Source organism: Sphaerodactylus townsendi, linkage group LG03, assembly GCF_021028975.2.
Source record: "Sphaerodactylus townsendi isolate TG3544 linkage group LG03, MPM_Stown_v2.3, whole genome shotgun sequence".
Classification (NCBI taxonomy): Eukaryota; Metazoa; Chordata; class Lepidosauria; order Squamata; family Sphaerodactylidae; genus Sphaerodactylus; species Sphaerodactylus townsendi.
Window position 1 is genome coordinate 173,162,416 of NC_059427.1, and position 14,219 is coordinate 173,176,634.

Consider the following 14,219-nt stretch of genomic DNA (forward strand, 5'->3'; position numbering starts at 1 on the left):
TAAGGTTTCACTTCCCCCACACACCCATGTGCCAGGGTCTTAATGCACATTGGACCCCCATATGCCCAGGAATTAAATTTTAAGAATTGCTGGGAAAATGGAACACAAACATTCTTAGCAAATGATTGTGGTGGGTTTTCCGGGCTGTGTGGCCGTGGTCTGGTAGATCTCCTGTTCCTCCAGTGTGTAACAGACTCCCCTCTGTGATACACCTCTGAAGATGCCAGCCACAGTTGCAGTCGAAACGTTAGGAACAAGATCCACCAGACCACGGCCACACAGCCCGGAAAACCCACCACAACCAGTTGAATCCGGCCGTGAAACCTTCAACAATACATTTTTAGCAAATGTTTTGTTTGGTCTTGAACCAACCCAAAGAACTACTTCAATGTTCACCCAGTGAGCTTTTGACTACTATTTTTTTTTAAAGCAGACTCCTGAGTTTTGAAAGTGGTTTACCGTGTAGCATGCGTAGATAGAGGGACTGCTGCTTGAAACACAGCATCCTGATGGATACACAGAAGGAATTCTAGCAACCAACTTTCTGCAACTCAGCTACTTCCAAAGAACGTAGCCAAATTGTAATTGTTGAGCCGCTCTGATACTCCTTGAGGTAGAGAAAAGCGGGGTATAAAAGCCAACTCTCTCCTCCTTCAAATTGAATTTATTCCCACATTTGCTCCTCATTCTAATATTTTTAAAAACAATTTAGAAGATGTTATGTACCGAAATGGAAGGTGCATACAGGAATTATTTTTTAAAATAACGTATGCGGATAACGGGGCAGAAAAAGCGTTCCTTGGAAATAGAAATCTCCAACAGCCTTTGCAGGGCCCCTTCTTGGTGTTTAGAAACCAAACAGCAGAGTCCCCCACATTTCTGAGTTTGCAGGCAGATTTGGAATTCTGACATGGGGGGGCCAGCAACAAAATGACCACCACAAAATGGGTGCCGCAGGAGGCAGACCTAGCCACAAAATGAATGCCACAGTTTAATTTCAGCAACACAATGCAGATCCTTGTGCTGTGGTAGATGTCGAAGAAACATTTTAAGTCTGCACGGACAATGAAATCTCCAATAGTCAAGCAGAAGCTTAGCTCAAAGTAAAGCTGGAGACTCCCAATATTTCTGTTAGCAATAATAGCCAGTTAACCATCTCTAATTTACATGTTTTTTCCTTCCACGTTTTGACTAGATATTTAGAGTCTTAGCCAAAGAAATACCATTAGCAATATCTGTTTTTAGAAGAAGAGTAGAAAAGTTTGGATTGATATCCCCCCTTTCTCTCCTGTAGGAGACTCAAAGGGGCTTACAATCTCCTTGCCCTTCCCCCCTCACAACAAATACCCTGTGAGGTGGGGTGGGGCTGAGAGAGCTTCGAAAAGCTGTGACTAGCCCAAGGTCACCCAGCTGGCGTGTGTGGGAGTGCACAGGCTAATCTGAATTCCCCAGATAAGCCTCCACAGCTCAGGCGGCAGAGTGGGGAATCAAACCTGGTTCCTCCTGATTAGAATGCACCTGCTCTAAACCACTACGCCACTGCTGCTCTCTTTCACCCTTTTTGTTTTTATTTTTGTCAGTCTCATTCCATGTTGAATAAAAATTACATACACAAATAATTATGCATACTATTTAATGTAATTTATTAGACTGACTGGCCGCCCCTTCCATTTCAAGCTCGAAATATTTCTTAATATTTATATAAAATGTCTGTTCCAAAACGGGCATGTAACAATAAAAATGTGTGTGTAATATCTGTTCATATCTTGTGGCTCTCAATGTCTGAAGATTATTGTATGTGGCTCTTACTGATAAGGATAACATATATATGTATTAAGGTAAGCCATTTTATTATGTGTATTGCTATGAGAAAAATGTAAGCTAAAAGCTACAAAATGTAGCTACCCGGTAAGTAAAGAGAAAAGAATGCAAAAATTGAAGCCAAGAGAGATAACGGGGAGAAAAGCAGGCTTGGTTGATATAGCAACCAAATCCTGATACGGGGCAGAGGGAGGTATGATATAAGAGTATGCCCAAATATGGGAGAAGGTGAAAGGAAGCAAAAGGAAGGGGGAATGTCAGGAGCGGCCCAGCCAATGAGTAAAGAAATAGGGTGTGTACGCTCAGGAAGGTTATAAGTCATGTTTGCAAACAATAGAGCTCTGAGACTCCTCCCTGAAGCTCACAGGAGATCTCCCGAAACTGTTTTGAATGAATAAAACTTTGAAACAGAGGAATCTTTTGGAACTGGTTTATTTAATCTGACAGAGCTCTGCTCTGTGGCAAAGCTTTGCTCTCTGCCTATCATTACTTTAAGCAAGTGTGGCCACCCCTGGTATATCACACAGAACACAAACAGATGTCACAGCTGTATTAAAGTGCGTGGAAGAAACGTACCCCACTGTTGGCTGAGGACGCTCTGTTCCCCCTCAACAGCACCCGCCGAGCCAAGCTGGGCTTGTGGGTTGTGCTCATCACACGATTGGACAGCCCTGTGTTGGATAGGATGCTGACAAGGGCTTCTGGATCAGGCACGAACTCCACCGCTCTGGCTTCTGCAAGAGAAATCAGGGCCTTGAATTAGTAGCACAGGGAACTACAAAACGACAGCTTTAAGAAAATTGCTAGCGCTGGCAGGGGCGTATCTGCCAGAGGGACATGGGGGGTGTCACTCGACCCCGGGCATCATCCATTAGGTCACGTGGGGGCGCAAAATCGCCCCCACACCCCTCCCACAGAGAGCCACCCCTGCCTGGCACTCCCCCCTATGCCGGCTGGGACTTCTACCTTCCTCCTCCATTGGCTGAAGGAGCAGCCTGCCGGGAGCCTGCCATGGGACCGCCAGGCGCCCCTCTCTGCCGGCTGAAGGAACAGCCCAGCTGGGTCGGATCTACTGGCTGCCGTAAGAGGGGCACGGGGGGGAGGGGGGCACACTTGAGCACATTTTGCCCAGGCGCTATTTTTTCCTGGTGCATCTCTGGATGCTGGCACCTAGGAATCGAACATTTAATCCAAGTCTCCTCAAAACTGGATGGCGAGAAAGAGTGGAAGCTCTCCAGCTCAGCACCGTAAAGCCAAACAGGAGACCCCGAGAAGCCTTAACAGGTCCCGCATAAAGATTTACATCTGGAAATTCTGAAGTCATGGGAGGTGAGGAATTTTTTTTTCTCCACGGAGAAGAACAAAATCTCGAGATTGCAGGGAAACAATTAAAGGCACGCTATGCTCAACAAAAGTGAGCTTGCTTCACTTTTAAAAGAATATATAGCAACTGATACCTTTGCTGTTTGCATTTCCATCTTCCAACTCATTTCTGTGGCCAGATGTACTCAGCTGCATCTCCACTAGAGGCTCTCTGGAACTGCTCTTGGAGAACAACCCAGCTGCTGTTGTCAGAACTGGAACGCTCAAAGAAGAAACCTTGGACATCTTGAGCTCTTTGCTCTTCACAGTGTTGGAGCACACCTGCAGAACAGCATGAGAGGATCTGACTCAGACCGGTTGTATGCTCCAAGATGCTATCCTCGTTCAATAAGGGACAGCCAAGATATGAAAGGGGAGAAGTCAGGCCCAAACTGCTAAAGATGCAGACTCCAAGATCCTGTTCTCAGCAAAAGCCAGAGTGATGTAGAGTATTTGACTAGGACAGGGGTCTGCAACCTGCAGCTCTCCAGATGTTCATGGAGTACAAATCCCATCAGCCCCTGCCAGCATGGCCAATTAGCCATGCTGGCAGGGGCTGATGGGATTTGTAGTCCATGAACATCTGGAGAGCCAAAGGTTGCAGACCCCTGGACTAGGATCTATGACACGCAGGTTCAAATACCTACTCTAGGGCTTTTGCACATGCGTGACTCAGAGTAAGTCACAAGCCGAGATCCTCCCGGCAAAAGAAAAAAAAATTCCTGCAAAGAATGAAAATATAGCCGGATCAAAGGAAAATCTTTGCAACCCCGATAAAAGTAGACACTAGGCATCTATCCAAGCCAGGAGAGAGCCGGCGAGTGATTTATAACTCATTAAAAAGCCGATTAAACAGAAAGAAAGATCATGACGCAGAACAACAAGCCGGTCACTAAACGGGACTTGGCAGCCTTCCGAAAACAACTAAAGGAGATAATGAAGGTTTCTTTAAAGTCAGCAATACTGGATTTCAGTGCTTTTGGGCAAAACTCAGAAATGATGAGGGATCAAACTAAACCGATCCCGGGAAAAGCTAAAGACGAGAAAGATAAGATTGAGATGGGATTCTCAAGGGCCCCCACAAACAAAAAGCGAACTGGCTGAGCAGTCAGTTCTGGAAAAAAAAAAGAAAATGGGGGAAGTTGATGAAATCCAAGCATCTCAAAGAAGACAGGAAGCTAAGAGCCCAAAAGACTGAACAAGCAAAAAACATTTCTACAGAAGGTAGAAATGCAGATTCCGATACAACTAACTCAGAAGCAGAGCATTTTCATGGAGGCTGAAGAAATTACATAGACAACAGAAATCAAGGCCGGGATGCTGAGAAGAATAAAACGAAAATAGAAGAAAGCAGAAATAGCCAGATAAAGACTACTTCCGTAGTTTAAAACATCTGGAGTGCCATAGGTTCGCCACCACTGTCCTAGGGTGAAATTCAGCAAATGCTAAAACTATGAAAACCAGAATATGTTTTTTTCAAGGGAGGGACTGAGACGCCACAACGAACCTTACGCAACACACAGGTACTGTTCAGCCATGCCATGACAGAACAGCCAGGCCCAAATGAGAAGGTCATCACCCTGCTCACCTGCTGCGCTTGCTTCTGTCCCGGTGAAAGTCGGCTTCTGCACAGAACCGGGATCTTGCTGCTGCTGACGTTCAACAGGTGCTCTTTCTGCTGCAGCTCCACATTTTTTCCTTGAAGGGGCAAAGCGCCCGGCATGTTTTCCTTCTCAGCCAGGACCATTTAAAACTGCAATTGTAGTCCCACAGTAAAATTATCTGCCAGTAGCTGCACATATGAGAACAATGGATTTTGTGGCCAAGCATATTTTTTTCCTAACAAGGCACATCTGTGGTTCATGGCAGCCACAGGTATCATACAACCTTCTGCTCCCCAGAAGGGTTTGGTATTCTTTGGTCATAGCATAGAATTATAGAATTGGAAGATACCCCAAGGGCCATCAAGTCCAACCCCCTGCCATGCAGGAACACACAATCAAAGCACTCCTGACAGATGGCCACCCAGCCTTTCTTTAAAAATTTCCAAAGAAGGAGACTCCACCACACTCCGAGGTAGTGCATCCAACTATCCAACAGCCCTTACTGTCAGGAAGTTCTTCCTGATGTTTAGGTGGAATCTCTTTTCCTTCACCTTGAACCCATTACCCCTGGTCCTAGTCTCTGGAGCAGCAGAAAACAAGCTTTGCTCCCTCACCAACATGACATCCCTTCAAATATCTAAACATAGCTATCATGTCACCTCTTAACCTTCTCTTCACCAAACTAAACATACCCAGCTCCCTAAGTCTTTCCTGGTAGGGCATGGACTCCAGACCTTTTACCATTTTGGTCAACCTCCTCTGGACCTGTTCCAGTTTGCCAATATCCTTCTTGAATTGTGGTGCCCTGAACTGTATACCTTCCAGGTGAGGTCTAACCAATGCAGAATAGAGAGGCACTATTACATTCCTTGATTTAGACACTATACTCCTATTGATACAGCCCAGAATTGCACTGGCTTTCTTGGTCGCTGCATCACACTGCTGACTCAAGTTCAGTTTGTGATCTACTCCCAGACCCCTTTCACATGTACTGTTGTCAAGCCATGTGTCACCCGTCCTATATCTGTGCATTTCATTACACCTTACATTTATCTCTGCTGAAATGCATTTTGTTTGTTTTGGCCCAGCTCTCTAATCTGTTCAGCCACCCTCCTAATTTGGTGTCATCTGCAGATTTGATTAGCATGCCTTCTATTCCATCATCCAAGTCATTGATTTTAAAAAATCAACAAGTGTGGTAGTACAAAGTGTCCTCCAGTTGCAGCCAACTTATGGCAACTTTTCAAAGCAAGAGGACAGCAGAGATGGTTTGCTATTGGCCACCCCTGTACAGCATCCCTGGACCTCCCCCATCTAAGTACTAAAAGGGTCAACGCTGCTTAGAAAGCAGCAGTGGCGAGAGAGCAGCAGTGGTGTAGTGGTTAAGAGCAGGTGTACTCTAATCTGGAGGAACCAGGTTTGATTCCCTGCTCTGTCGCTTGAGCTGTAGAGGCTTATCTGGGGAATTCAGATTAGTCTGCGCACTCCAACACATGCCAGCTGGGTGACCTTGGGCTAGTCACAGTTCTTCGGAGCTCTCTCAGCCCCACCTACCTCACAGGGTGTTTGTTGTGAGCGGGGAAGGGAAAGAAGTTTGTAAGCCCCTTTGAGTCTCCTTACAGGAGAGAAAGGGAGGATATAAATCCAACTCTTCTTCTTCTTAGCTGCTAAGATCTTACAACAGCAGACCAGCCTAGGCCACCCAGATCAGTTTAATCAAAAGGATACTAATCTTAATGCAACCAGTTACCCTGATTATAATGCCCATCAGATCAATGTCTTTACAGATCAATTTCTAAACCAAATAAGCAGCTGCTGCAGCTCCAGTTTTTGCCTTAAGACCCAACTGTTTCAACTCTAAAGCAAGTCTTCACGGGGTGGGTTTGCTTATCAGCTGGAGTAGGTCTCATCTTTAAGACATGGAAGGGGAAGAAAAGAAACATGAACCGCAGCACCCTGATTCTACCAGAGACATGAAAAAAATCTGGGTGTGTATGCAGAAATACTCGGGAAAGTGTTTTCTGTACTCCCCTCCCCCAAGGGCTTGTTTCCAACTTTTTCACTGAGAAATTTGGAGCAGTAATTGGGGGGTGGGGGGGGGGGGGGGGGAGAGAATGACTCAACACAATATTTTCTCTTTCAGAATGAGTGAAATGTTTTCCAAGACAAAGGTTTCTTTTTTTCCCCCACTCAAGATGCATAGAATGGAAGAGTCTGAGGACTCTAATCAATTTCTCCATTGGAAAAAAAAATGGGAACACTGCCCTTTTAGAATGAGTAGAATGTTTTTAAAGACAAGGTTTTACTGAAAAGGGTATAGCGTGAAAAACAATATGCAACGCAAGCTACAGCACTTATAAATAGTAATTCTTCCGTACAAAGTACAATGTTTTTTCAAGGCTATTTAAACCTCAATAATTTTGGCAACAGTTAGTGTGCTGTGATGTATTTTATGGTAATACCATCAGTGTTTCCAATGCTAACTTAGTATCTAAATCTGCACATGATCAGAGTAACACAATGTTCCTTTAGAATTTGGATTTGCTAGACTACACTAGGAAACGTAGAGTCATGCTTTAACTTTATCGTACTGTGTGCGCTTTAAGAAACTTGCCATTATATTTCCCATATATAACATCATGCAGCTAAACAGCAGAATGTGGCCCAAGGCTGCCACTTAGTGGCTATGACTAAGGTGGTTGGTTAGTTGGTAGTAGGAATGGTTAGTTGGTACTAGGAATAGCCAATAACTCTCAGCCGAGCAAAGGGACCCCTGCAGGAGTTTCATAGGTAAGAGAAATGGTGGGATTCAAATCATTTAACAACCGGTTCTGGTGGTGGGATTCAAATCATTTAACAACTGGTTGTTTACAAGCACTATTTTAACAACCGGTTCTGCCGAAGTGGTGTGAATCCCACCACTGGGTAAGAGGCTATCGGAGGTATTTTGCTATTGCTTGCCTCTGCACAGAAACCCTGGACTTCTTTGGGGGTCTCCCATCCAAGTACTTACCAAGGCCAGCTCTGCTCATCTTCCAAAACCAGGCTAATCTGGGCTACCGGGCCAGAGTAGTGGCTACTTAGTAGAAACGAATCTACTGGTGAGGCAGAAATTAGGTGCCTTCTCTTCTTGGAACTATACATTAAGGGCCAAAGCCTACCTTGCCCTTTCTACATTTCCAGGTCTAGGCTCCAAGATAGCAAGACCTTGCTTTATATTATTTTGTTAACTCATTTTTAGGATGCACTCTCAAGCTGCAAACTCTTAAGTGGATCATGAAGAAGCCACTAAGTGCAGTTTTTAAAAATGCTAGCACAAAAATCGGGCGCTTAACAGCATCAGTATAAATACACAAGCAAGGGTAGCAGTGTACTACTTTAAGAGAACAAAATACTAAAAATAACTAACCAATTTAGAAAGAGATTCTAAAACCAACAGCAACTATCTAAAGCTTTACAAGCTGGGATGGTTGAGAGACAGGCCAAGGATTCTACAACAGGACGCCCAAATAGACGAAAGGGGGAAGAACAACTACGGCTGGTACCAAAAACCTGGGTTACATTCAGACCACACACCAAGTCACAATTTGCTGCAATGGTCAGGAATGTCACTCATTCCTTACATCTGCAAATTTCTTCCTTCTTGTGGTGTGCAGTTAAGTAGCCCTGATTTAAACCAACACGGGATCCCCACAGAGTACCAACACAGGTATTCAATTAAATCCATACTCGTTTATTATGCACAAATTAGGACTCTAAACCTGAATTAAACTATATTGAATTCCAGTTTGTAGCATATAGACTCTGTTTACCTTAAGCACCTTCATGGAAGTGGAGTTCAATGTAAATCAGGGACACTTAATCCTGAAGGATATAAGAAGAAGAAGAGTTTGGATTTATATCCCCCCTTTCTCTCCTGTAGGAGACTCAAAGGGGCTTACAATCTCCTTGCCCTTACCCCCTCACAACAAACACCCTGTGAGGTAGGTGGGGCTGAGAGAGCTCCGAGAAGCTGTGACTAGCCCAAGATCACCCAGCTGGCGTGTGTGGGAGTGCACAGGCTAATCTGAATTTCCCAGATAAGCCTCCACAGCTCAGGCGGCAGAGCTGGGAATCAAACCCGGTTCCTCCAGATTAGATACACAAGCTCTTAACCTCCTATGCCACTGCTGCGTATGGGGGGGTTGGGGGTTGGGGGTTGCACAGGTACAAGAAATAAGCACTGTTTTTGCCTGTTATGGCAAAGGGTGGCTTGGTCTCAAAGTCTGGACCAAGCCTAAAAACTCATACCAGTAAAAAATGCTGTGAGTAGGGCAATTCACATCTGAGGCACCACCAGAAAGACCGGCTCCCTTCTGGCCACCTACATCATATCAGACAACAACAGCAATAAGGGCAGGGACTCCAAAGCACCTCTCAACTACTGGGCATGTTTGTACTTCAGAGTTATTTATATAGTACAGTTAACACATATAGTGGTTTGGTGGAATAGTAAAAGCAGAAAGACAACTCCTGGCCTAAAGCAGCTTTCCCCACACTTGTAACCTAAATTCTGACACAGTTAGAGAGCAAAAAGCGATGGCAAATACTTCAGTAGGGAAGGAAAAGTTCCGCTAAAAGGCTACATGAAGAGGTGGGATCCAGCAGGTTCTCACAGGTTCACAAGAGTAGGTTACTAATTATTTGTGTGTGCCGAGAGTGGGTTACTAATGGGTGATTTTGCCATGTGATTTTTGCCTTAGTTACGCCCCTCCTCTCAGCAGTAGCGCCCAGAACTTGAAGCAGTCTAGCAGGAGGTGCACCAGCGTGCATGGCAGCCTGCGCCTGCGTGCATTCGTTTCCCGCCCAAGGACCGGCGCAGCGGCTACGTCCTTGCCACAGCCGTGCCCAGGAATGCCCTGCCCCCGGAATGCCCGGCCACGCCTCCGTCGTGCCCCGCCCCGCCCCATTGGCGCTACGCCACTGTTTGAATCCCACCACCATGGGAACCTGTTACTAAAAAGTTTGGATCCCACCACTGGCTACGTGGTGATTTTGAGGAATGTTTTCAGGGACAGAGAAAGAGGCAACACAACACAGACATTGCAAGGAAAGTGTTCCAGGCCTAAAGGCCTGAGAAAATATAGGAAGGAAATCACCTCAAGAGTAGGAGACCTTCAGGCAGCTGATGGGATCCAAAATGGAGGAGCAGGGATTGCTGAAAGGAGAACACAGAAATAGGGTGACTGCACACGACTAAAGCATTTTAATGTGATTTATACCCTACTTTTTCCTGACTATTATCAGGCCCAAGGAAGCTAACAGTTAAACACACAGTCAGTTTAAAATTATTTCTATAGAAATGAGAGAGTAAAAAGGACAACCCACAGGTGCTGCATCTACCCACTCGACTTCCTGGCCCCAAGAATTCCAGCATCTCACATCCAGCTATCTTTCCCCTTGCCACCCTCAGCAGCCCCAAGGCCTTCGCAAGGCTCTGCCTCCATTTTCCTCTGGAGTGCTCCGTTCCTCTTTCCCCTCAGGTCTCTTTTTTTTAAAGCATGCTCCCTCAACCCTCACCATTTCACAACCCTTACACAGGCTCTTCACCGGCCTCATTGCCCACTCCCATTCCTTCAATGGGCACATAATACCTGGAGGCCTCACAAGATTTGGCCCAATTGGGCCACATTTAATTGACTCCTTCAGGGTTTTTTCTCCCCATTAATATCAATCATTACAACTTGTGTAACAATGTGAAGCTTGCTTAACATCTGCCTCACTGCCCACTCCCGTTCCTTCAATCGACATTTAATACCTGGAGGTCCCACAAGATTTGGCCCAATTGGGCCACATTTAATTGACTCCACACCTCAAACCTTCCACCAACATCTTACTTCAGGGTTTCTCCCCCCCCCACCCCATTAATAACAATCATTACAACTTGTGTGACATGTAAAACTGGCTTAGCATCTGTTGTCATCTGATTGTACAACATCTTACATCCCAGTAGTATTTTTAAGGCTCTACAAATTTTAAAATGCAGATTCAATCGTTTATCCTTTGCTATATAATCCTTATTGTCCCGAATTATCCAAGTCATTGGTTTATATAATCAAAAAAAGGTTTCCTAGTGCATTATCTCTCCATCCTTTTTTTTTTTTACAAATTTTTAGTCTGCCTCTCATCATAAGATTTTGAGACAGCCAGCTTGCCTCTGGTTCCCATTCCATAATCTTTCCTTTTTCCAAAGACCTCCCCCTCACCGCATAACCCCACGCAATTCCCCAGATTCGATCATATAACTCAGTGATGGCGAACCTTTTCGAGACCGAGTGCCCAAATTGCAACCCAAAACCCACTTATTTATCGCAAAGTGCCAACATGGCAATTTAACCTGAATACTGAGGTTTCAGTTTAGAAAACACGGTTGGCTCCAAGGCGTGCGTTACTCAGGAGTAAGCTTGGTGGTAGTTGGTGGCTTTGCTTTGAAGCAACCGTGCAACTCTTCCAACAGGTGACTCACGACCCTAGGAGGGTTTACTCAGAAGCAAGCCCCATTGCCAGCAACCGAGCTTACTCCCAGATAAAGGATTGCACTTTAGTTCTTTGCATGAAAACCAGTGGGGTTTAACAGCGCTTAACAGGGTTACCTACACTGCTTCCCCAAAACTAGGTCTTAGGTTTAATGCTAATAATCAAGCCCAGCGGCCCAGGCCAGCCTAGATGTTGGGGGAGGGGGTGTCACTCTGTTTGCGTGTGCCCACAGAGAGGGCTCTGAGTGCCACCTCTGGCACCCGTGCCATAGGTTCGCCACCACTGATATAACTCATCTTGTCTCTACGTTTCTTCACTTAAGTTCACTTTAGCAGACCTATCACTAACTGTGGATTGCTGACAGCTACCCTCAGTTGATAGAATATCAATGAACATTTCACAGTGCCTCATTGGCAACAGGTGCCAAAGGCTTCACTACTACCACAAAAATCCCCTATTGTATGACAACATAGCCTCAAAAGCTAAGGCCACAGTGGGAGATGCTGTGGCTGCCTTTTCACTCTCTGCTTCGCTTAGGCCCCTTCCGCACATGCAGAATAAAGCATCTCAATCCACTTTCAATGTACTTTGCAGTTGGATTTTATTGTGCAGAACAGCAAAATCCACTTGCAAACAACTGTGAAAGTGGATTGAAAGTGCATTATTCTGCATGTGTGGAAGAGGCCTAAAAGACATCTCTTCACTTGGAGGGCAGGCAGAATTACACACCCCTGTCCAGTTCTAGCAACTATACTTCCTTGCCTGTAAAACTACATTTTCCCCCCTTTGGCTCTCACTTTTAACAAATCACAAAGAAACAAATACTCCACCATACAATCACACCACACTTTGCCATAGAGAAAAACACATATCGCTGCGACATGCCTGTGAAGATGCCAGGCATGGTTGTGGGCAAAACATTAGGAGCTAAAGCTACCAGACCATAGTCACACAGTCTGGTGCCATGACATGCTTCTGAAGATGCCAGACATAGATGTGGCGAAACATTAGGACCAAAAACTACCAGACCATGGTCACACTGCCTGGTACCATAACATGCCTCTGAAGATGCCAGTCATGAATCCAGGTAAAACTACCAGACCACAGTCACACAGTCTGGTACCATGACATGCCTCTGAAATGTGGGTGAAATGTTAGGAGCAAAAACTAGCAGACCACAGATACACAACCCGGTACCATGACAGGTCTCTGAACATGTGAGCCATAAATGAGTGTGAAACATTAGGAGCAAAAACTATCAGGCCACGACCACACAGCTTGGAAAACCCACAACTGCCAGTTGATTCCAGCCTTGAAAGCCTTTGACAACCACATCAAACAAAGCAAGCAAACAAAGCAAGGGATGCTTTTCAGAATCTCTCTGCCTCTCTTTCCAAACAAAACAGAGCCCGCCACTTAATTCCTGGGTCAGGTTGCCATTAAAGGCCCAGAGGTAGAGCAAAAAGAAAAGTTCTCAAACCTCTGGCATTGCAATTCTGAGTAGAGCCCCGCGGATTTAACGCCATGGATAGACTCTGCTTAGAACAGCACAGGAAGTTTCTCTTTTACAGGAAACTCTTAAATTAATCCAGAGGAAACCGTCAAAGAAGGTCCTGTGAATGATAGGGATCATTAAAAACCAATTCAGAACTGAATCCCCCCGCCCCCCCGCCCACACATACGGTAGCACCCATCAATATTAAGCAACCGTAAAGACGGTGCAACGTATTTTTGTACAACACCTTAACACGTTTGCAAACCAGGAGCAATTCTCCACCGCCGGAAACTCAGCCAGAGGCATCCGAACACCTCCCGTCACTGCACTGCACGCCTCCAGCTATTGCCCACCTGGTTCCCAGGCGACCCTCTCTCTGCCTCCACCGCTAAAGCCATCCGGCTCAAGGTTTTGTGGACAATTCATAAACCATCAGCGGGCGCTGATTGGGCTGTTCGCCGTCCCACGTGACTCGCCGAGTGGGCAGGACTAGAACGTTGGGAAGGGTAACGGCGGGGCGGGGCGGGGCAAGAGTGGGGAAGGGTGTCGTCACCTTCTCAAGGAAGATTTTCACCAATCTGGGGTTGGGTACTTTGGTTATTCTCTCCACTCTCCCGCAATTCTTAATATTTAAGAATATTATTTTTGGGGGGAAGAAAGAATATTTTGGAAGATAAGAATATTTTGGAAGATAAGCAGAATATTTAAGAATATTCTTAGGGGGAAATATTTTTTTTAATTATAAAGCTATTTAACAACAGGCAAGTGTCAGACTTCAGTCCAAAATTTAAAAAAAAAACACACAACTGTAGATGGTTAGCTACAGTTTTTATTGGGAATGCTAAACATCAGGAACAGAAATTGACAATTCTGAAGATCACAATCAAAGTTTTGCTTATATTCGCCTGTTCCCCCCCCCCCCAAAAAAACAGGTGTCAACCCCATTCCCCCAGGATCAAAGCAAAAGGACAGAAGGCATTTCACATATATAAAGATTTGAGCTAAACCAGGCCCAGAGGCCACTGGCCGAAAGAGGAGTTGAAGCATCCCTCACCCTGAGCATCTCTCCCCCCCCCTCCCCGTCGCACCTAGGGCCATTCTGACAGAAAGTTACAGATTATAAATATAAATAGATACATTTACCTATTACAGGGATTCTGAATCTTGTCTGCGTTGACTATTAATTAAAAAAAATGATAAAAATTTGGGCTTTGGGACTTTCTTTTCTTATTTCCTCTCTCCCTCAATTCTTAAGGCCCAGCCTAAGGGGAAAGAAATATTGTTTTATTTTTTAATTAATACTTAAAAGCTATTTAACAGGCAAATTACAGATTACAAATATGAGTAGGTGTATTTACATATCAGGGAGTTTGAATTTTGTCTGCATTAACTATTGATTCCAATATATATATAAAATATGG

At 45.0% G+C, this 14,219-nt stretch overlaps 1 protein-coding gene across 1 annotated transcript in view; it reads right to left on the reverse strand.

The window, feature by feature from the left end:
- Positions 1-13,686, reverse strand: part of LOC125428033 (trophinin associated protein) — a 33,926-nt gene extending 20,240 nt beyond the window's left edge. Inside the window, 5 exon segments of the mRNA XM_048487608.1 lie at positions 2,398-2,555; positions 3,279-3,465; positions 4,772-4,936; positions 9,926-9,984; positions 13,046-13,686. Of these exon segments, the coding sequence (XP_048343565.1) occupies positions 2,398-2,555; positions 3,279-3,465; positions 4,772-4,906 (480 nt within the window). The 5' untranslated portion in view covers positions 4,907-4,936; positions 9,926-9,984; positions 13,046-13,686.
- Between the last annotated feature and the right edge of the window lie 533 nt (positions 13,687-14,219).